Raw genomic sequence first — 23,999 nt, forward strand, 5'->3', positions numbered from 1 at the left:
ACTATGGAATGTTAGTAACTATTAAAAAAAAACATTTCTGCAACATGTATTGACTTCCAGATGCTTCAGACATGTGTATAGGATGGTAGTATTTTCATGAAATCAGAACATTCCACCATAGAAGTATATGTTGATTAATGTCAGAAAGAGGGAGAGGGAGAGGGGTGGCAAGGGGAAGGAATTCACTTCTTTTTGGTAGATGTAGAGAGGTAAAGAAATAAATAGCAAAACATGATAAATACAAAGAAGGAGAGAGAAATGGTGTTTATAAGAGCACACAGAAGGGACAATTAATGTATATTTTGAGTTTCCCTTGTGGCTCAGATGGTAAAGAACCAGCCTACAAGGCAGGGGACCCGGGTTTGATCCCTGGGTTGGGAAGATCTCCTGGAGAAGGGAATGTCAACCCATTCCAGTATTCTTGCCTGGAGAATTCCGTGGACAGAGGAGTCCACAGGGTCACAAAAAGTCCGACACAACTCAAGGACTAATATTTTCACTTTCATTGTTAGTTTAAACAGTATGCAGTATGTAAGAAAACATGGTTGCTATCAATAAGAGCAGAAAGTCATGAAATTAGAACAGGTTTAGACTGGAATAGCAACAGCATCAGATGAAAAGAATCAGCTAAGGTAAAAATACAGAAAAACACACAAGAGAATTAAAATCAATGTTGGTATTTGGGAAGTAGGGGCAATGAAGTAGAAAACTGAGCTGGGTAACGTGGAAGACAACTTTGGGATTTTTCCTAGAAAGTAGACAGAAAAAATAGAAAATAATGGAGTGGTTTATAGATAGAAAACTGAGCTGTCTAGTCCAGAAGTCACTGTTGCTACCAAGCCCTTGAAACGTACAACCGCAAAATGAGCTGGGCTGCAAGTGTGAAGTACACACGAGATTTCAAAGGCCTGATAAAACGTGTCACTTGTTTCCTTTTCCTTTTAAAATTATGGCTATTAGAAAATTTAAAATTACACATGTGGCTCACATTAAATTTCTATCGGATGGCACTGGGGTAGAAGGAAGAGATCTGTGTGTACGTGAGAAAAACAAGAAAGAGTGGTACATAAAAAATACTTATAGAAAATGTTCTTGAGTTAAAACAAAATTGTCATGCCATTGAGGATAAGCAAAAATCAGACCTATATCTGGACACAAGTTTTGAATTATGTGGAAAGACATTAAAACATTTCTTTAAAGATACAAGTTGACAAAGTTTACTTCCAAATTTGTTTTGGCCTTTTCTCCATGACCTAAATTTGATAGAGAAATATTATGACCTAAATTTTAGATCTAGTGAAATGGTATTTGATGTATAAAACCACCATAACAACACTCCTGGACAGTCATAGAGAGATTGAACTAAAAATTAGTTCAAATTATTTTAGCCAATTGAAAGAAGAATTAAAATGAAGGATTCAAGCACAGAGAATTCAAAGTACAATTTGGGGTTTTCCTTGCCTGGTATTAGACTCCAGTCTTAAGAATCCAATTGATTTAGGCTATCAAATGGATTGTTATATCCAAGGGGTAAAATTTGATCCAATGCTGCCTTCTGCTTCCACTCCTTTCATGGAAGTTCCAGCAATGACATTTCTCATTCTTTATCCCTCAGTTCACAGGAAGTCTCCTGCCAGGTTGGATGACTACCCAGAACAATAAATGCATACAGCTATATTTCAGGACTTACTAAAAATGGCTAAACTATTCGTGAAGTTGGGACATTTTAGCAGAAGAGCTGCAGAGCGAATAACTGATTTTCTCCTTTGTAAATGCCAAGTTGCCAAGGAAGTGGATTTTCTGCATCTGTTAAGTACCTGTTTAATGAGTCACTCGCCTCTCTTTTTATTTTCTAAATTGATTAGACTAATAAGTAACCCAGGAACAGATATCATCTATTGTTAGGACTGCTTCCTCTAGAGCTGGGGGATGTTTCTGGGCTTACAATGCCAGGAGCAAAAAGCATTTTAAAAGCGAAGAGACAGACTGTAAGAAGGAAGGAAGAATGTAAGGAAGAATGTAAGAATGTAAAGAAGCAGAATGTAAGAAAATATATCAAAATGTTTTCTTTGTTTAACAATGTTTTATCTTTGGGTGGAATAACTCTGGGTAATTTTTATCTTTATGCTCTTAAATTTTCTAGTTTCTTTTTTAAAAGCAGCTGTATCCTTAGCAAAAGGAGAGGTTTTAAATATGAATTTATACACTTCTGTACATGCCACTTGAGGAAGTTATTTCTGGCATTTCTGCCAGTTTACAAGATCTTTTCTTCTGGGACTTTCTTGTTCCCCACCCAATTTTCAGGGACAAGTTCCAGGCAATCAGGCAACCATAGTTTCATTAGTCTGATCTTAATTCAAATGCTACCTCCTTAGAGACTTTTCACTGGTAACAACCCACTCTGTTTTGTTTTTTCACAGAGCTAATCTTATCAGCAATTATTTTCTTGTCTACTGCTCTTTTTTCAGTGAGGGATTTTTAGTTCTGTGTCTCCAGCACCAAGAATCTGACATGAAGTGTGCACTCAATAAACAGCCACAGAACAGATGAGAAAGCCCCACGTGACCCTACCTGCCTGGCCATAGCTGGTAGGACCAAGGACAAGAGAAAGCAAGACCAGTCAGAATAATTCTCTCTGGAATTTGGACCTGTTGTGGGAACATGAACGGTGGAAGCTGTATGTTTGCCATATTCTAGCTTCTGGACCAGAGAAAGGGAAAAATCAGGATGCGAGAGAGAAGAAGGGGAAGACAGGTATGAGGAGCAGAAGGGAGCCTGGTCCCAGAGGCTTCCTGGACCTGTTTCAGCCCTGGTTCACATCACCTTACAACTAAGCTCCATGTTTCAGGTTAGGCCAGCTGTCATCTACAATCTCATGAATATACCTGTGGTCAGCATCATGCTTTAAAAATTCATAGCAAAAAGATATGAAAGAAACAATCAGGAATGTGTTTGCCTCTGAGTTATGGGACTACCTACTTTTTTGTATTTTCTAAAACAGAAAAGTATGCATGACTACAAATATATATATGTTGGGTTTTTTTTTTGTTTTTTGTTTTCCCTGAGAAACATAGAGTGACAGACCTAGGGTATTCCAGGAGATCCCATTCTGTCCATTCATTTTATTCTGCTGAAAGGTTTAGCAGTGAAATGACTCACCAAGTTCCCAAAGTGAATACACACCTCAGTGACTCTGGCTTTCTTACACTCAAACCAGTGTTGTCTCCACCAGGGAGCCTCTGGACAGTTACTATGTCATTCACTTTAAAATGCTATATGCGTGCTAAGTCACTTCAGTTGTGTCCGACTATTTGTGACCCCGTGGACTGTAGCCCGCCAGGCTCCTCTGTCCATGGGATCCTCCAGGCGAGAACACTGGAGTGGGTTGCCGTTTCCTTCTCTAGGAGATCCTCCCCACCCAGTGATCAAACTTCAGGCTCTTACGTCTCCTGCACAGGCAGTCAGGTTCTTTACCACTATTGCCACCTGGGAAGCCCATCAAAATGATTCATTTCAATTATTTTTTCAATTATAAATTCTCTCACTCAAGGTGAAAAAAGCTTTCTCCTATGGGTCAACTCTAGTGAGTTGGGTGAGACTACCTGTACTGCTGTGTCGATAAAGTTTTTTTTAAAGATTTTTTGATGTGGACCATTTTAAAAGTCTATTGAATTTATCACAATATTGCTTCTGTTTTATGTTTTGGGTTTTCGGCCGTGAGCCATGTGGGATCTTAGTTTCCTGACCAAAGATTGAACCTGCACCCCCTGCATAGGCTGACAGATTGCTTTTTGAAAAATTTAATCCTTTCCCATCTTTTCGTTTATCTGTTTATTTTTGGCTGTGCTGGGTCTTTGCTGCTGTGCGGGCTCTTTTCTAGTTGTGCTGCGTGGGGGCTGCTTTAGCTGTGGTGCTTGGGCTTTTTCATTGTGGTGGCTTCTTGTGCTGGGGAGCGTGGGCTTGAGGGCGCTTCAGCTTCAGTATCTGCGGCTCCTGGCTTCTAGAACACAGGCTTAATAGTTGTGGTGCACGGCCTTAGTGGCTTGCTCCATGCATGGCATGTGGGATCTTCCCGGATCCCTCGAACCTGTGTCTCCTGCATTGGCAGGCGGGTTCTTTATCACCGAGTCACCAGGGAATCTGGTGACTGCAGATTCTTAATCACTGGACTGTCAGGGAAGTCCCTGATAAAATTTCTAAGGCAACGTCCAGAATGGATAGGAAAGAAGAGCCACAATTGCCTAATGATGTCTGCTTTGAGTGCAAGGAGGAAGGGAGTGACATGGACGAAAGTTCTAGTTCTTAGATGCAGCAGAAAGCTGACTTTATTAGAGGGGAAAAGGGAAGGTCAGAGGGTCCATTTGGACCACATATGCTTCTACCCCTGGGTTTATGTTACAAGGAGTCCTAACTTTTACATCATTATATCATGATGGCATAACCAAGAATAAGGCAGTGGCTCTATAAACTTGGTTTTGTTTTTTACTTTCGTTTGAAATTCCATTGCACTTTTCCAGATAGTTGGTGGCAAAAAGGACTATCATTAGGCGGTGGGCTTCCCCGATGGCTCACGAGGTCAAGAATCCCCCTGCAATGCAGGAGACACAGGAAATTTGGCTTCTGTCCCTAAGTGGGAAGATCCTCTGGAGTGGGAAATGGCAACCAGCTCCTATATTCTTGCCTGCAAAATCCCAAGGACAGAACCTGGCAGGCTGCCGAGTCGGACATGACCGAACACACACACACACACACCAACAGGCAGTAAAGGTGTCAGGGGATGGATGGAGAGTAAGCATAAGTGGGCAGCACAGGTTAGAGGGAAGTGTTTTTGGAGGGTGGTCTTTTTCTGGCTGGATTGTTTCTGTGGCTCTAATTCCTAAAGAAATCTCACTGAGCCACTACTGAATGGTCTCACTTGAATCTTGAAGTTCATTCACCACCTGCATGTAGTTTAAGAAAACTCCTTACATGATCCAGGAGCCCACCTGGAGGGTAGCAGTCCTGCCGTGCGCTCAATTACCAATGAGACAGGGAGGGGGTACTTAGACTCCAAAGAGCATCACAGGAAGAAGATGCAGGCTATCACTTGAGATCAGGAGCTGATCAAACTGGTGCTCGGAGACCAGGCAAGAGCCCAGAAGGCCAGAAAACACTAAAGGCCAGCGGCTTTCACCTTCTCCCATACAGACCAAGCCAGCTGGCTCCCCCATTGCTTCTCCAGGCCCCACCTGTGGCCTGAGCTGCTGGCAAGCCCCATGGGGCACCTACAAGCCAGTCTCCCATCCCTGGGTCCCTGGGCTGGCACGAGGCCACCCTGCACTGACTCTGCTCCAGGTGGGGGAGGAAGCCTGTTCATCTTGGCAGCTACATGGGGAGGACAGCCTGGGGCAGGGGCAGGGATGAAACGACTTCCTCCAAGAGGCCCTGGGGGAGTCCTGAGGGCTGGAGCCCACACTGCGCTGGAGTCAGAGCTTGGAGTGGTTACCTCACCACAGACCCAGCTGCCAGCATCTCCAAGATGCGGCGGAAGCTGAAGAGCTGAGCCACATGTTATGGGAAGCTCCCTTCCCCACTAACTTAGCTATTTCTAAGGAGGATCCCAGAGATCAGCTGTATTGGAGAACTCGGTTAGCCCTGTGTCCACACGCCAATCATTTGTGAGCATGTAGAACTTAGGCTAGAAAGATACAGGAGAGAGATAAAAGGGCTTTCCTGACTCTGAAAGTGGCTAAAGTCTTAACTCGGGATTTTCTCACCTCTGTAAATCTTGAAAGAGGAAGAAACCCTTTTCTCTCTGGATAATTTCCATCTGTGTTCCAGGTGGCATGAGGGTGAAAATCATGAATCCTGAAAGACCTTTGTCACCTGAATTACTAAGACCCTGCCTTTTTATGATATATTTTTTTGCTTGTTTAAAGATCTAGGTCTTTGTTTTGTGTGGCAACCAAGGCTACCCGAGGGGCTTTCCTGATAGCTCAGTTGGTAAAGAACCTGCTTGCAAGACAGGAGACCCCAGTTTGATTCCTGGGTCGGGAAGATCCCCTGGAGAAGGGATAGGCTACCCCCTCCAGTATTCTTGGGCTTCCCTTGTGGCTCAGCTGGTAAAGAATCCGCCTTCAATGTGGGAGGCCTGGTTTTGATCCCTGGGTTGGGAAGATCCCCTGGAGAAGGGAAAAGTTACCCACTCCAGTATTCTGGCCTGGAGAATTCCATGGACTGTATAGTCACGGAATTGACTATCCCGTGATGGACTGTATAGTCCATGGGGTCACAAAGAGTCGGACATGACTGAGCGACTTTCACTTTCAAGGCTACATGAAGCACAGCAAATAGGATTCGTCTTGTACATTAAGTCCTAGTAACTGGAAGGAGCTGCCTGTTGTGCTGTGCTAAGGCCAAGTCAAGGTCCTGAGAGAAAAGCAATGATGGCTTAGCAGTGGCTGCTGTGGGTGAAAAAGGTGGGGGTGATGTCTCTCATGTCACATACATGACATCTCTGAGTTAAATCACGGGACACCTCTCAGATACTAATCATGGTTACATTCTTAAGGGTCTGGAAAATGGACAATTAACTGGCTCAGAAGATAAGATTTCATTATCAATGGTTTTCCCCAAGGAATCAATCATGTAGCTCCCTCCAAGATACATTATTGGTTGAAGCTGTTTCCTTTTAACTTCCTGGAAAAGCAGATACTGTCTACTCTCTCTCCTCTGTGTTGGGTTCTGGGGGTTTGGTTCCTGGATCCATCCCACCTCCCGGTGGTCTCCTGGCCTAATCTTCTTGGGATCCATTCCCCACTAAGCTGATGGAGTGAGCTTTCAAAGTGGAAACCCTGACTATGTCTGTTCCCTTCAGTAGCTCCCATCATTCTCAGGACAATTATTTGCTCCCAGGACAGGTTCACCTTGATCTGGTCCCCTGCTTGCCTCTCCACACCCACCTCTCTCTCTTTCTCTTGCTACTTCATGTCACAGCCAAGCTCCTTCTGTGTGAAGCGCTCTGCTCCCCTCACAGCACCCCCACATTGGGCTCAGCTTAGTTCTTCTCTTGTGGCCTTCCTTCTGTCTCCCCTTAGATCAGGTTAAAGGGCCCTCAGGACTTACTCTCTGCTCATTTTCACTCCATATTGTGATCACTGATTTGTCTGTCTCCCCTACTAAACCCTGGCTTCCTGGGTGGCTCAGTGGTAAAGAATCAGCCTGCAAGGCAGGAGCCATAGGGGAAATGGGTTTGATCCCTGGGTTGGGAAAATCCTCTGGAGGACGGCATGGCCACCCATTCCAGTATTCTTGCCTGGAGAATCCTGTGGGCAGAGGAGCCTTGCGAGCTACAGTCTATGGGGTTGCAAAGAGTTAGACATGACTGAAGTGACTTAGCGCACGTGCACACTTACTAAACCCTAGGCTCTAGCAGGCAAGGACTACATCTTCTTACCTGCATCCAAACCATCAGGGCAATGGATGGCCCATAGGAAGTGCTTGGTACATATATATTAAATGAGAGAATGAATAAAGATTGGGTAGTTTTCCCAAATTCATGAACTTTACTCAGCATGGATTATTGCTCATGATCATTGAGCTGACCACCCATTTCCTCACTGTTTTACCTCATCTGCTCTCCTGGCCCCACATACTGCTTCTCCTAGCAACACTAGTTATTGCAAGAAACTGAGTCAGCCAAGTGCCAGTGAGGAACTATGCCAAAATTTAGACATTCAAAGTTGTTGAATTTTAGATCTAGATGAGACCTTTCGGATTCTCCTGTGTAGCTGAGGTCTGAAAGTCAGAACTAATGCCTTATCCCTCGTCCTGTCCTCCCTCCCTCCTTCTTGGAAAATGGAGCAAACGTATTGGCTTCTGTAAACATCGGATGGCCAGCTTTTCATGGTCCGTATGATGAGTGACACAAAAAGTGAAGAGCCTAAGGGACCCACATGCTGGCCCCAGTTGTGCAGCTGTATGCAGTTCACGGATGTGAGAGCTGGACAATAAAAAAGGCTGAGTGCTGAAGAGTTAATGCCTTCAAATTGTGGTGTTGGAGAAGATTCTTGAGAGTCCCGTGGAAGGCAAGGAGATCAAACCAGTCAATCCTGAAGGAAATCAGTCCTGAATATTCATTGGAAGGACTGATGCTGAAGCTGAAACTCCAATACTTTGGCCACCTGATCCAAAGAGCTGATTCATTGGAAAAGACCCTGATGCTGAGAAAGATTGAGGGCAGGAGGACAAGGCGATGACAGAGGATGAGATGGTTGGATGGCATCTTTGACTCAATGGACATGAGTTTGAGCAAGCTCCGGGAGATGGTGATGGACAGGGAGGCCTGGCGTGCCGCAGTCCATGGGGTCACAAAGAGTCAGACACGACTGAGCAACGGAACAACAACAACAATGCAGTTCTAATTCCAAAATCCCTAAATCTGAAATTTCCTTTTTTCTTTGTTTTTGAAAAAAAGTGGGTAGTTGGCTCATTCTGGGGGCTGTGAGGGGGCTCACCTTATGTAGCTGTGTTTTTGTCTCATAGTAGGCGACCACAGGGATGGAGGCCCGGTAGTAGGCCTCCAGGCGCTTGGCGATGGTGGTGGTGCTGCCGTCTGCCTGCGGGCTGCTCCGGCTCCGCTGGAGAAGGCGGTTGGTCATGGTGTCTGCTGAGCAGTCCATGCAGATCACCAGGTGTGGGTCTCCAATCTGGGGATGGGAGAGGGCGGCACAACATGGTCAGAAACTCTACCCTGCAAGGTTCTGGAAAGGCCTGTGCACGCTAGTTCTTTCCTTTCTTGACCTGCTCTCTCTTGAGGTTCCAGGCCTACAGTGTGACACAGCTGGGACAGGATATCACAGCTCCTCATTTCCAGGTCAGCGGCTTTCCACAGAACCATCCTCAGCTTTTAGGTCACCTCGTGTAATGGAGTGGTTGTGTAGAATGCTGCCCAGTGGAGTCATAATCTGTCCTCCACAGCCGGGGGCGGGGGGGTGGGGGTGGCTGTGTGTGTGTAATACTTCCTGCTGTCAGCCTTTCCTGACTTATGGAGGCAAGTTAATCACCTCTTCCTTTGTCCACCATTATCTCTTATACCAGCCACCAAGAGCACAGTGTGGCTGCGTCTTGTACTATGTGGAGGTCAGTAGAGCGTAATGGTTGAGCATACAAAGGTTGGAGTCACGCTGCTTAGGGTCAAATCCTGGTGTAGCGACTTGTCTCCAAGATGGTCTTCATTGGTTCCTTGCCTCAACGTACTTTAAGCTCTTTCCGCATTGAGACATGGTGACTATTCTTCTACCTATTTGAATCTGAGCTGGACTGTACCTATTTTGACAGACAGAATATAGTGAAAATGATGTCACCTAGTTTTGGAAGCAAGATCATAAGAAGTTTTGCAGTTCCTGCCTGGTCAACCACCATCTAAGATGCCCAGCGACTCTCACTGATAAGCTGGGAGGAAGCACAAGCTAGCCTGTTCGAGAGGCCATGTGGACAGAGATGCCTGACCAATCCTTGGCTGATCAGACATCCCAGCCCCTGCTCCAGACCTGTCTACGGAGTCTTACCCACTATCTGACTGCAACAGAATAATGGAGTCCATCAACCCCCAGAAACCTATTAGAGAAAATAACAAATTAAGTTACTAACTGGGTCTCTCAACTTCTCTGCACCCCGACTTTCTCATTTGTATGATGAGGATGATCACAGAATTGCTGTAAGAATTAGGTGGCTCAGTAGTAAAGCACCGCCTGCCAAGCGGGAGATGCAACTTGGATTCCTGGATCAGGAAGATCCCCTGCCAAAGGAAATGGCAACCCACTCCAGTATTCTTGCCTGGAGAATTCCATGCACAAAAGAGCCTGCCAGTCCATGGGGTCTCAAAGAGTTTGACATGACTTAGTGACTAAATGGCAGCAGTAATGTAAGTAGATTGCTTAGGATAGAGCAAATTGTAAGTATCAGCTACTATGCTTACTGGAGTCCCAGGTGGCTCAGTGGTCAAGAATCTGCCTTGCCAGTGTAGGAGACACAGGAGAAGTGATTTGATTCCTCAGTTGGGAACATCCCCTGGCAGAGGAAACAGCTACCAACTTCAGTATTCTTGCAGACAAAATCCCATGAACAGAGGAGCCTGAAAGGCTACAGTCCATGGGGTTGCAAAAGAGTCAGACACGACTGAGCGACTTAGCATGCACTATGCTTGTTTCCCATATGAGCTACAATCTCTGTGTTCAGGGGTTAGGAATGCTCAGCTCCTGGCCCTCAAGGCCAAGGAAGAAATGGATAGACAGGAAAGTGAAGCGATGAGCTCTACCATGATTCTAAGAGGTTGACTGCACAAGGACAGTAGCTGGAAGCAGCCCACAGGGCCCAGGGGTAGGGCCTGGAGGGGGCGGGGCGGGGCGCGGGGTGGCGGTGGTGCAGAGGGAGTGTGCAGAATGACTGAGGCATGGGTATATCCAGCCTTATCCGGTAGGTAATAAATAAATTTGTTCCTGAATGAATGATAGTGACATGATCAATAGCATGACTCTTTCCATCTCCCCATCCTTCCAATTAAAGGCTTCTTTTGCTTCTGATGCCTCTGGAAGATACCAACCTTGTCTCTACTACCAGTCCCAACTCTGGATCAGAAGGAACTGTTGCTCCCTTCTGATGTGGCAATGTTAATGAAGTCTTACTGCTCCACCATGGAAAGCCCTGGGAGGGATGGGAACAAAGTCTGGGTAGGGGAGTACTTCAGGACAACACAGAGTCATGAGTTGTCTGTGTTGTTCCATGATTTATCTTCCCATTCTGAAGGAAGTACTTTAAGGAACAGAGTAGAAAAGTTCTCCAAAATCTAAAAGGGTGAAATAAACCTCTGGGACATGTCATCTAATTTTTCTGACTTTATTAACTGGAAGAAAAAAAAGAGCATTTGAGCAGTATGAAAGCTGGGTGAAAGTTTAGAAGACAATGACCTATTTCCACCAGCAGAGGGCAAGCTTGAGAGGCAGGCTAGGGTTAAGTTACAGAGTTTGGCTTCTGGAACAGTTTCTGACTGGGGTTGTGTTTGGAGACTAGGCTATTTTTCTTATTGTGGGGATTTTCAGGCCACTCATTTGGGGACACAAAAGACAATTCTGGGACTCATTTAGGTACAAACAGAGATTATGTGTGTCTGAGCAGGATCATGGCATCCGGTCCCATCACATCATGGGAAATAGATGGGGAAGCAGTGGAAACAGTGTCAGACTTTATTTTTTTTGGTTCCAAAATCACTGCAGATGGTGACTGCAGCCATGAAATTAAAAGACACTTACTCCTTGGAAGAAAAGTTATGACCAACCTAGATAGTATATTCAAAAGCTGAGACATTACTTTGCCGACTAAGGTCCGTCTAGTCAAGGCTATGGTTTTTCCTGTGGTCATGTATGGATGTGAGAGTTGGACTGTGAAGAAGGCTGAGTGCCGAAGAATTGATGCTTTTGAACTGTGGTGCTGGAGAAGACTCTTGAGAGTCCCTTGGACTGCAAGGAGATCCAACCAGTCCATTCTGAGGGAGATCAACCCTGGGGTTTCTTTGGAAGGAATGATGCTAACGCTGAAACTCCAGTACTTTGGCCACCTCATGAGAAGAGTTGACCCATTGGAAAAGACTCTGATGCTGGGAGGGATTGGGGGCAGGAAGAGAAGGGGATGACCGAGGATGAGATGGCTGGATGGCATCACCGACTCAAGAGACGTGAGTCTGAGTGAACTCCGGGAGTTGGTGATGGACAGGGAGGCCTGGCGTGCTGCGATTCATGGGGTTGCAAAGAGTCGGACACGACTGAGCGACTGAACTGAACTGAACTGAGCAGGATCTGACCATAAATAAGTGCAGGACAGAGAAGTTGATTTCCCCAGGAAGTATGGGTCGTGGACCAGCAGCTCAGGGTTCATCTGGGAGCTTGTTAGAAATGCAGAGGCTCAGGCACCACTCCTGACATGCTGAGTCTGCATTTTAAGAAGATCCCCAGGTGATTCTTCACAAAATAAGACCTTGAGAAGCAGCTCGACCAAGCCATTTCCTCCTGCCAAGCCTGGGATTAGACCTGACCTGTCTCTCCCGGAGTCAGCACTCTCTTCTTACATAAAAAGCTATCAAGCAATCATTCTATTTGAAAATGGCCTGTATAGATTTTAAGTTTTAGAAGTTTTAAGTGAAGTGAAAGTCGCTCAATTGTGTCCAACTTTTTGCGACCCCATGAACTATACAGTCCATGGAATTCTCCACGCCAAGATACTGGAGTGGGCAGCCTTTCCCTTCTCCAGGGGATCTTCCTGACCCAGGAATTGAACCAGGGTCTCTGCATTGCAGGTGTATTCTTTACCAACTGAGCTATTGGTTTTATCGGCAACTTCAGGGAAGCCCTAGAAGTTTTAGGTTTATGTGAAAATTGAGCAGATAATACAGAAAATTACCATATATCTTTTCCCCTTCCTGGTTTCCCCTATTATGTCTTTCAGTTCAGTTCAGTTCAGTTCAGCTGCTCAGTCATGTCTGACTCTTTGTGACCCCATGGACTGCAGCATGCCACAGGCTTCCCTGTCCATCATCAACTCCCAGAGCCTACTTAAACTCCTTCAGGGGCTCTTCTGGACCCAGGGATTGAACCTGTGTCTTCTACATCTCCTGCAATGGCAGGAGGGACGTCCTAATGTAATAATACTGAAATGTTAACTGAAGTCTATAGTTGACACTAAGGTTCATTCTTTGTGTTGTGTATTCTATGGGTGTTGACAACTGCATAATGTCATGATCCAACATTATAGTAATGATATGTAATAGTTTCACCCTTCTAAAAATCTTCTGGGCTCTTTCTATTTAATTCCTCCGTCTCTCTCCTCCCTAACCCTGCAACTACTGATGATTTTACTGTTCTATAGAGTTGCCTTTCCCAGAATATCACATTGTTGAACTCATACAGTGTACAGCCTTTTCAGGCTGGCTTCTTTCACTTAGCAATGTGCATTTAAGTTTCCTCCATGTCCTTTCATGGTTTCAGAGCTCATTTCTTCCACTGATGCTTTTAATGCCTGAAAGGTTTTGAAAGATTTGAATGAAACACCACTTCATTACTTTTCAGAATGCTTTGGTATATTTCTTTAGAAAGTTCCTTGGAGTAGCTCTGCCTCTTTTACCCTGGACCATTGTTAGTCTCTAACGTCCCATGGGTGGGAGGGCAGAGAGCTCAGTCCTTGTCTGGATGAACCATAGAGACTTACAGACAACTCTGTGTCCCCAGTGCCCACTCCCCTGCTGGCTCCCTGGAATTCTGCCCCAGCAGCATGGCGTTCTTCATGGTCTTTGGGTATTCAAGAGACCCTTATTAGAGCACACATGCCCTTGAAAAGGCATTGAGATGTGTAAGAACATTTCGGCAGCTGACATATTGTGCTGTCTTGCTAACGGGAGGAAATGGAGACCTACACAGGTCAACTTGCCCAAGATCACTGAGGACTAATTAGTGACAGTTTTGAGTCTGCTGTGTGTAACTCCAAAAGCTTGGCCAGGAGAGGAGGTGGGATAGGAAAAGAAGTGGACACTTCAGAGGCCATTTCATTTTATTTTGGAAACTTGCCTGTGCTGTCTCTGGGGCTCTAATTGGGATCAGCATTCACCCTGACTGAGAGCAGCCCACCAGAATGAGGATGTCAGCTGACCTGGGATGATAATTTCAGCAGGTGGAGCACGAAGAAGCATTTACCCTCCCTTCTCTGCCAGGGAATGGCAACCTACTCCAGTATTCCTTCCTGGAGAATCCCTTGGACAGAGGAGCCTGACGAGCTATAGTCCATGGGGTGAAAAAGAGTTGGACATGACTGAGTGACTAACAATTTCATTTTCAGGACTTCCCTGGTGACTCAGATGGTAAAGAATCCACCTGCAATGTGGGAGACCTGGGGTTTGATCCCTGGGTCGGGAAGATACCCTGGAGAAGGGAATGGCAACCCACTCCAGTTTTCTTGCCTCAGAAATCCCATGGAGAGAGGAGCCTGGCGGGCTACAGTCCATGGGGTCTCTAAGAGTTGGACACGACCAAGCGACTAAGCACACGTAAACAGAATCACTGACCTTGTAGACGAAAAGTGTTATGAGACAGTGAAGAGCAGTCAGGCAGAGGGATATACCATCATTATCCACACATCCAGGAAACTCATCTTTGTAGGCAGGCTAAGGGCAGAATTTCAGCTAAGAACCTCCTGGCAGGGAAAGGAAAGAGCTGACCCGTGCATTTTACTTCTGTTAATATGTGTTTAGTTTGGCTGCTGTGGAGTAAATGTTGAGTTAACATAGGAAAGCATTTCGTTCTCACTACAGGGAGTTGGGCTGAGTACACACTCTCCTTGAGATGATAATAATCTATAAAGTGGGGATAATAATATCTCTTGAACATTATTGTAAAGATTAATATAATGATATAGGCAAAGCATATAGTTCAGTTCCTGGCACACTTTAAGTGCTCGAAAAATAACAGTTATTATTTAGATAGCTATGTATTCTGTATGACTTTAACTGCATGAAAATAGGTAGAACCAAGACAGGAAGCATAGACAACAGGTTATTTCTGAGTGGCTAGTTAGTCTTTGTTTTACATTTTCCTGTATTGTCTCATATCTATGTAATTTCTATTTCTATAGACAGAAAAAAATACATATAATTTTGGAAAAAAATGGCAACAATTTATTGAACACCATGTTCAGGCATATACATATGTAATGCCCATTTCAAGGATTTCATCCAGTCTTCCCAGCAAGCACTGAAGCTATTTTCCCATTTTTAATTGAACTATAGTTGACATAAAATATTATGTTAAGTTTCAGGTGTACTGCATGGTGATGTAATGTTCATATACATTATGAAGTGATCACCACAGTTTTTACCATCTGTCCTTGTACAAAGTTATTACTATATTACTGACTATATTCTCTATGCTGAATATTACATTCATGTGACTTATTTGGTTTGCCCGTTCCCCCACTCCTTACCTTCTGGAAACCTCCCATTGGTTCTCTGTATCTATGAGTTTATTTTTGTTTCATTTTGTTTGTTTGTTTTTTTATTTCACACATAAGTGATATCATACAGTATTTGTCTTTCTCTGTCTGACTTATATAGCATAATAATCCTCTAGATGTATCTATGTTGTTGCAAATGACAAGATTTCTTTTTTTTTTATAGTAGTTGGAGGTATTTATTTTCTTTTTTAAAAATAATGTTATTTGTGTATTTATTTTTAGCTGATCTGGGTTTTTTTTGTTGTGCAGGCTTTTCTCTAGTCGTGGTGAGTTGAGGTTCCTCTCTCGTTTCGGTGCATGGGCTTCTCGTTGCAGTGGTTTCTCTTGTTTCTGAGTGTGAGCTCCAGAGCTCCTGGGTGTCAGTAGCTGCAGCTCTGGGCTCTAGAGCACAGGCTTGATAGCCACGGGGCAGGGGCTTCGTTCCTTTGCGGCAGTGGATCTTCCCAGACCACAGATCAAACCTGCGTCTCCCGCACTGGCAGGCAGATTCTTTACTACTGAGCCAGCAGGGAAGCCCAGCTATTTTCAATCTATATTTTATAGAGGAGGAAACTGAACCATGTATAGTTAAATGACTTGTCATGGACATATGCAACCAGGCTCTGAATATAGGTCAGTGAACACGAAGTCACTATAACCAGGAGTTCACAAATGTGGTGAGAGATGGGGATGTGGTTAGAAACCCCAGCTTCTCTATATTACCTCTCTTTCTCTTTCACACACATGCACGCGCGCGCACACACACACACACACACACACACACACAGAGACAACCTTCCCTTATTCTTTGCTGGGTACTAAAGGCACAGATATTTAACTCATTGGGGGTAAAACCAGGCTTGGGAACAGAAGATAGGGTGGTAACAGAGGATTCACATACAGACTTAGCCCTAAGCTACGGACATGAGTCAGCATTTGGCCTTTAGTAGTGTCATAGCCAAGCAGATCCTCAAAGGACCTGCCCCTCAGAGCAAGAAGCTACAGGTATGCAAAAGCATCAGCCTGACTAACTAAACTGGATTTTTTTCAGCAACAGATGGTCCCAAGCATCAGGTACATCAGTCTCTGGAATATAGAGAGGCTGCTGAGATGTTTGTGGGTTGGGAAACCATCCACAGGCCTGAATGGGCTTCAAACAGAGTTGCAGGCCTGATAGGTACACAAGGAACACTCACTGTGCTCTCAACCAGGCTGATTACTCTGAATCTCTGGGGTGAAATTGTTCATCTGTATTTGTCTTTGCCAAATTTCAAATGAGTTGCTTGCTGGTAATTTGGAGGGTGCTGTACAAATGATGGGGTCCCTTGAGGGCATAAGTGAATCAACAGCAGCTCATTCTGTGCTTGTAGCATCTGCATCTTTGTTCATCTGGTCAGGTTTAAAGCAGGTGTTTGTTTTGGAGGGCAGCATGTGTTCTCCTCACATGAGCTGAAATGATATTAGAATCTCCTAAATTGCTGTATCCAGGGATAAATCAAGGTCATGCTTGATCTCAGTGAATTTGTGCCAGCAGAACGTGAAAGACTGTCTTCATAGACATCTCACTTGAAGGTCATTGGCTAGGGCACTTGTATATTTTAGCAATGGCTACATGAATTTTAGCATTGATTGAAACTACGCATTTATCACATTGGTGACTCTTTCTCACTCCTAAGTTCTAGTTAAGAGTGTCAGTGTCTCTTCTCTGACACTTCCTAAAACCTGTCTGAATGGGGCCCATAGTGGGGATGGAAGTTTTGCTTTACATCAGGAAGACTGTATGGATGATTTGAGTTCTTACTTACCAATTAGAAAAGTTAGGAGAATAAAGTAAGAAAAGAAAGGAGAATAAAGAACATAATTTTGTTGTTTGCACACAGTAGTCTATGGGGTCGCACAGAGTCAGACACGACTGAAGTGACTTAGCAGCAGCAGCAGCAGTTGACAAAAATGATGCTTATTTTTACCCTACATCTTATTTATCACACTTGGCCATTTGGGGGTTTCAGAAGAAAAGTCTACTACCACTGAGAGCAATTAAAAAGAAGACATTGAACAGGATGTTTTCTCCAGCACTTCCAAGCAAGTTCATGACCTGTCCTGACCCTCCTAAAGACCCTGCTAGGACTTTTGGACCTTAAGTTCACAGGCAAGGTCAAGTGTGAAATATCCTGGTGGGGTACAGCCATCTTGAAGCCTGAACCTCAATCAACATTGCTGATGGGAGGCCTTTAGCACTCATCTCCCCCTCCCCCCTTTTAAGGTTTTGCTCCCTTGTGTTTTAATGTTTACAAAATGGCCAATCCCCTTCATGGGCCCAGTCACAGCTTCCTCTTTTCTGAATTTCTCCTCACCCCTTGGATTTACACAGGCCCTAATTCTGAAGTGGTGCAGGAAAGATGCCTTTATTCCTCAGTTATTCAGAGAGTATTCCCAGGAGACTTGTTCACCACCTAGATGCTGGCTCAGTTCAATTCAGTTCAGTCGCTCAGTTGTGTCCGACTCTGCGACCCCATGAATCGCAGCACACCAGGCCTCCCTGTCCATCACCATCTCCTGGAGTTCACTCAGACTCACGTCCCTCGAGTCGGTGATGCCATCCAGCCATCTCATCCTCGGTCGTCCCCTTCTCCTCCTGCCCCCAGTCCCTCCCAGCATCAGAGTCTTTTCCAATGAGTCAACTCTTCTCATGAGGTGGCCAAAGTACTGGAGTTTCAGCTTTAGCATCATTTCATCCAAAGAAATCCCAGGGTTGATCTCCCTCAGAATGGACTGGTTGGATCTCCTTGCAGTCCAAGGGATTCTGAAGAGTCTTCTCCAACACCACAGTTCAAAAGCATCAATTCTTCGGCCCTCAGCCTTCTTCACAGTCCAACTCTCACATCCATACATGACCACAGGAAAAACCATAGCCTTGACTAGACGGACCTTAGTCGGCAAAGTAATGTCTCTGCTTTTGAATATACTATCTAGGTTGGTCATAACTTTTCTTCCAAGGAGCAAGCATCTTTTAATTTCATGGCTGCAGTCACCATCTGCAGTGATTTTGGAGCCCCCAAAATAATGCTGGCTAGATCAGAACAAAAATGTAAGACAGTCCACAGAAGACTTAATATTGTTAAGATGTCAAAGATGTCAATACTGCCAAAGTGATCTACAGGTTTAACACAATCTCTATCAAAGTTCCAAAGTCTTGCTTTTTTTTTTTTTTTACAGAAATAAAGATAATTTTGCCCTAAAATTCTTGTGGAATCTCAAGGGACCCTGAATAGCCAAAGCAATCTTGAAAAGAACAAAGTTGGAGGGCTCACACTTCTTGATTTAAAACCTTATTACAAAGCCACAGTAGTCAAAATACTGTGGTACTGGCATAAAGTCAGTAATTTAGATCAATGGAATATAATAGAGAGTTCAGAAATAAACTCTCACGTATATGGTCAAATGATTGTTGACAAGGATACCAAGACCATTCAGTGGCAAAAAAAAGTCTTTTCAGACAATGGTGTTGGGACAACTGTTTATCTACATTCAAAGAATGGAGTTGGATCCTTATGTTATACCATATACAAAACTTAGGTCAAAATGGATTAAAGTGCTAAATGTAGGAGCGAAAACTACAAAATTCTTAGAAGAAAACAGGGGAAAATCTTCACGACACCGGATTTGGCAATAATTTCTTGGACACAGCACCAAAAGTGCAGGAGACAAAAGCAAAAATAGATAAATTGGTTTATATAAAAACTATAAACTTCTGTGCATTAAAGGACACAGTCAACAGAGTGAAGAGGCAACCATCAACTTGACAACAAAACCCAAACAACCCAGTTAAAAATCAGGAAAAAGACTTAAGTAAACATTCTTCAAAGAAGACACATTAATATAATTGGCCAGTGAGCACATGAAAAGAGGTTCAACTTCATTAATCATTAGGAAAATGCAAACCAAAATCACAGTGATATCCATTAGGATGGTACCTCTGAAAAAAACAGACAATATGTGTTGGTGAGGATGCGGAGAAACTGAAACTCTTGTACATTGTTTGTGGGGATGTAAAGTGGTGCAGCCACTATGGCTGACAGTATGTATGTGTATGTATTGATTCCCCCAAAAATTAAAAATAGAATTAGCATATGATCCAGCAATTTCACTTCTGTGTATATACCCCAAAGAGTTGAAAGCAGAGTCTTGAAGAGCTATTTGTACACCCATGTTCATAGCAGCATTAATTACAACAGCCCCAAAGTGGAAGTAACCCAAGTAGCCATCAATGAATGAATGGATAAGCAAAATATTATTCATCCTTAACCAGGAAGGAAATTTTAACATATGCTACAACAGGAATGAATCTTGAGGACATTATGCTGAGTGAAAAATAAGCCAGTGACAGGACAAATGTGTCAGATTCCATGTATGTGAGGTACGTAGAGTAATGGTCATTTCATAAAGACAGAGAGTGAACAGTGTTTCCAGTGACTGAGAGGACAGGGAAGTGGAGAGTTATTGTTCAAAGAGTGTAGAGCTTCAGTTTTGCAAGATGGTAAAAGTAGAGATTGGCTGCATAACAGTACAAATACACTTCTCATGTCTGAATTAGACACTTAACATTAGTTAAGATGGTAAATTTGATATTCTATAAATATGCAGAACATGGTAAAACATTACTGTGATTTAAAAGAAACTAGAAGAATCCTCCCAATTCCATTTTGTAAAAAAAATAAAAATAAAGTTAGTCACTCAGCTGTGTCCAACTCTTTGCAACCCCACGGACTGTAGCCCACCAGGCTCCTCTGTCCATGGAATTCTCTGTCCATGGAATACTGGAGTGGGTTGCCATGACTTTCTCCAGGGGATCTTCCTGACACAGGGATTGAACCTGTTGTCTCCTGCAATGCAGGCAGATTCTTTACCATCTGAGCCACCAAAAAAACCTAAAACGATCCTCCTAACATCATTTTGTAAAAAAAAAGTGGTTAATTATATCAAAGTCCGAGCTCTTAAAGTAGTTTGTTTGGTGGGAAAAAGCTCATTAGAATTCTGGTGTGTGAATTCTAAAGAACTACCTGGAACTGCCACAGTCCCAGGCTTTGCACGTAAATCCATTTCTCTCTGCTCATTCCTATCTTGACAAAGGCTCCTGAGCTGAGAGGAAGAAAGTCAGCCCTGGGGGTCAGGGCCACACTTGCCAACTAGGACAAGAAAGTTTTTCTCTGATTCTGATTGCAAGTAGGAAATGCAAGGGAGGGTTAGCAATTGTCCTTTAAGTATTTAGATGCCATCTAAGGAAATTAAAACAGAGGCTCAAAAAGAGGTTACAGTAACCCGCAGGAGACATAAAGGTACAGTTCCTCTCAATCAACGCTGAAGTTAAAGGTAGATGGAGATGGGCCCCCCCAAACCTTAGTCCTACCAGTAGTTGCTACTTACCAGTGAGTAGATACTACCTGTGCGACTGTGGGCAAGTCACTTAACCTCTCTGGGCTTAATTCATCACATTTACCATGAAGAAATACCCCCCTTTCTCTATCTAAAAGGTTATTAAAAATGTATCAAAGGAAATTATGTAATAAAATATTTTAAAACTAGTCTAAAGAGATCTTTATATAAATATTAATTCTTGTAGGCTGTGGAGTCTTTAACAAACGGGGACAGTTGTTTCCCTCTTGTTTGCATAAGAGGGACAAATTAGAGATAATGTATGCAAGCATGTAGCACAGGACTCAGCCCAGAGTGGGTTCTATAAATGATGGCAATATTTTTTACTCACTGCTATTCTCCTGTGAGTGGCCTCCCAGTGAAGGGGGTGGGCCTTGGGCATATATCTGATTTTGCCTGTCCAGCATCTGTTCTCCCTGCCTTCTTCTAAGAGCCATCCTATCTGTCTTCAGGTAATTCCCTTCCCTTTCTCAGTCCGTGTGGTTCAGGGGTGGTACCCATTTTCCCTCCTTTTCTCCCATCTTTGCCCTGGTCCTCCAGGCTGAACCAGGATATCCCTGGATAATCCACAGTGATTAGTTCAGTGAAGGGCCCAGGACCTGACAATCCAGGATAATGAAACCCTGGGTTCTTTTTTTTGCTGGACCCACTGGAGAATAGAAACACTTTTGTGATGTCACTTAGATGATAGAATATGTCTCTAACAGGAAGAAAATGAGGCCAATGCAAAGAAAGAAAATCCAAGAAATGGACAAAGTCAGATGACTGACAAATTTGAATACATGAATCCACTAAAGTGTGAACTGCCCTTGGAGGTTTTAGTTACTTGAACAATAAATATACCACAGCATCCCCACCCTACATGCCCCCCACTTTTTTGCTGAATTTCTGCCATATGTAATAGAAAGTTTTATTGAATAGAATTGATAGACTTTGAATTTATTCCCTCAGCTTCCACGATATCCCCTATTTGTCTTCTGGGATGATCTCCATAGTAACACTCACCCTACGTCCAAACTCTTCTCCTTGCTTCACTTCCCGAGGATAGCCGTCAATCAGGAAGCCCTTGGTGTTGCTGAGGCTGGCCACCATGGCCTCCTTCAGGAGCTCCAGAATGATGCCCTGGAGCAGAGGGAGAGTGGTCAGGATTCAGACTCTTCCACAGAACAGCATGGAGTTACCAAAGTTCTCCCAACCATCCCATCATGGCAAGGGGGAGAAATGTGCTAGTTAGATTAACAGTGGATGGCAATGTCGTGTATTTCATCAACTGTAAATCTCAGCCCCCCACCACCCAATTTTAACGTCTGTGGAACTGGTAGGTATTTTACAATTGATACTGGGTCAAAGTCTGTTGATGTTTTTTCTTACTGGTAAATTTTAATGGTTAAAGTTTTGGGGGGTTGCCTAAAAATAATGGTATCTTAAATTGGGTGAAATATGGTACTGTATTTCAAGCAGTAGCACTCCTTGAATTAGGCCCAATGGAATTTAAAACTAGACAAAACATGGTATAAAATGTGCTTCAGTGTTGATTTTTTTTTCCCAGTAAATATTTTGTAAAATTTGACAGGATATGCACTGACTTTAATAGACTTTCAGTAGACATGATGTAGCATTTTCTAGCAATATCACTTTGTTAAAAATTTTGATTTAACTTGTGCTTACAGAAAACAAGGAAGCTACCAGCTACCCAAATGGGGGGGATTCCTTGTGTTCTCTGGGTCCCTGGCTACCTTTGACTTTCAGCAGGGGCTGGGGAATGTAACTAGCACAAAGAGCAGTCAGAATCTATCCCTAGATAATAATGAATTAAATCCTCATGAAGTTTATATTTTAGTGAAAAATAGATACTAGATGAACAAGTAAATATATAAAAGTAATTAGAGAAAGCTACTAGGAACAAAATTAAAGCAGATTAGAAGAGGCAGATTGTGAGAGGTGCTGCTTTTAGATGGGGTATGCAGGCCTCTTTGATAGACAGTGATATTTAAGTAGAGATCTGGATGAAGTAAAGGAGCAAGCTATATGCATGTATGAAAGAAGGGCACTCAGGCTGAGGAAATAGACAATGCAAGGGCCCAGAGGCAGAAGCAGTCTGGCCTGTGGGAGGAAGAATGGGGGTGTGGGTTGGGTAAGAGGAAATATGAGAGTCATGGAAAAGAGCATTGGAGAGCAAGCTGGAGTCCAGAGCCATGGGAAAGTCTCTGGATTTCCTTCAAAATGTGGTGAGGAGCTGTTGGAAGGTTCTGGGAAGGGGGATAAATGTTTTTAAGAAATCACTCTGGCTGCTGTGAAAAGAGTAAACTGTAGGGGAAAAAGAGTGGGCAGAAGGAGGCCTGTTAAGAGGTAACTACAGGACTTCCTTGGTGGTAGAGTGAATAGGAATCTGCCGGCCAGTGCAGGTAACATAGGTTCGATCCCTGGTCCAGGAAGATTCCACTTGCCTTGGAGCAACTAAGCCTGTGCGCCACAACTACTGAAGCCTGTGCACTCTAGGGCCTTTGAGCCACCACTACTGAGGCCACATGCGGCAACTATTGAAGCTCGCAAGCCTAGAGGCTGTGCTGCACAAGAGAAGCCACCGCGATGAGAAACCCAAGCACTGCAACAAAGAGTAGCCCCTACTGCTGAAACTAGAGAAAGTCCTCAAAAAGCAACGAAGAGCCAGCGTAGCCAATATAAATAAACAGATTAATAAACACATCTCCAAAGCTTAAGAAAAACAGAAAAAGAGAGAAAAGAGACAACTGCAGGGGTCTGTTTCCTTTTTGAGAACCATTCTGGCTTCCAGGTGGGAAACAGACTGCAGCTGGTTAAAGAGGAGGTGAGAGGCTCTCTTAGCTAATAGGGGCTGCACTGGCATGCCCTGACTACAGAGCCTAGTGTGAGAGTTAGTCTGGAAGGGATGAATGTTTTATGATACCCGTGGCATCCAGCCTCTCAGATATGGATAGTGACTTGAAAACAACAAAAAAAGATAAATGAAAGGGATATTCTTCGGCTACCCAAGGAAGATAACAGATTTCATGTTAATGCCATTATACCTCTCAGAATGAGACCAAGACATTATTTTCTGTTTTTCAGAGGTTTCTAAAGTCCTTTGGACTGCAAAGAGATCAAATCAGTCAATCCTAAAGGAAATCAATCCTGAATATTCATTGGAAGGACTGATGCTGAAGTTGAAGCTACAATACTTTGGCCACCTTATTGGAAGAGCCAACTAATTGGAAAAGACCTTGATGCTGGGAAAGATTGAGGGGAGGAGGAGAAGCAGGCAACAGAGGATGAGATGGTTGGATGGCATCATCAACTCAATGGACATGAGCTTGAGCAAGCTCTGGGAGATGGTGAAGGACAGGGAAGCCTGGCATGCTGCAGTCCACGGGGTCGAAAAGAGTTGGACACGGCTTAGCAACCAAACAACAACAACTAATTCTAGATCTAGGTTCTGCTGCACCAAGATCATTTCTGCTTTGAAGCTTTTAACTCTAAAGCAGGGACCACTTTTAGGAAAAAGTATGAAATAGGTTACATTCAAGGGACTGGCAGAGGAA

The 23,999-nt window shown here is 43.8% G+C and overlaps 1 protein-coding gene across 1 annotated transcript in view; it reads right to left on the bottom strand.

Annotated features, from left to right (window-relative positions):
• AK5 (adenylate kinase 5) overlaps positions 1–23,999 on the bottom strand; it is a 266,778-nt gene that overhangs the window by 9,207 nt on the left and 233,572 nt on the right. Inside the window, exons 12-13 of the mRNA XM_068965869.1 lie at positions 21,448–21,564; positions 8,496–8,687 (exon numbers count right to left, since the gene is read on the bottom strand). Coding sequence (XP_068821970.1) covers positions 8,496–8,687; positions 21,448–21,564 — 309 coding nt within the window. The remainder of the gene's footprint in view (positions 1–8,495; positions 8,688–21,447; positions 21,565–23,999) is intronic.

Source organism: Capricornis sumatraensis, chromosome 2, assembly GCF_032405125.1.
Source record: "Capricornis sumatraensis isolate serow.1 chromosome 2, serow.2, whole genome shotgun sequence".
Classification (NCBI taxonomy): Eukaryota; Metazoa; Chordata; class Mammalia; order Artiodactyla; family Bovidae; genus Capricornis; species Capricornis sumatraensis.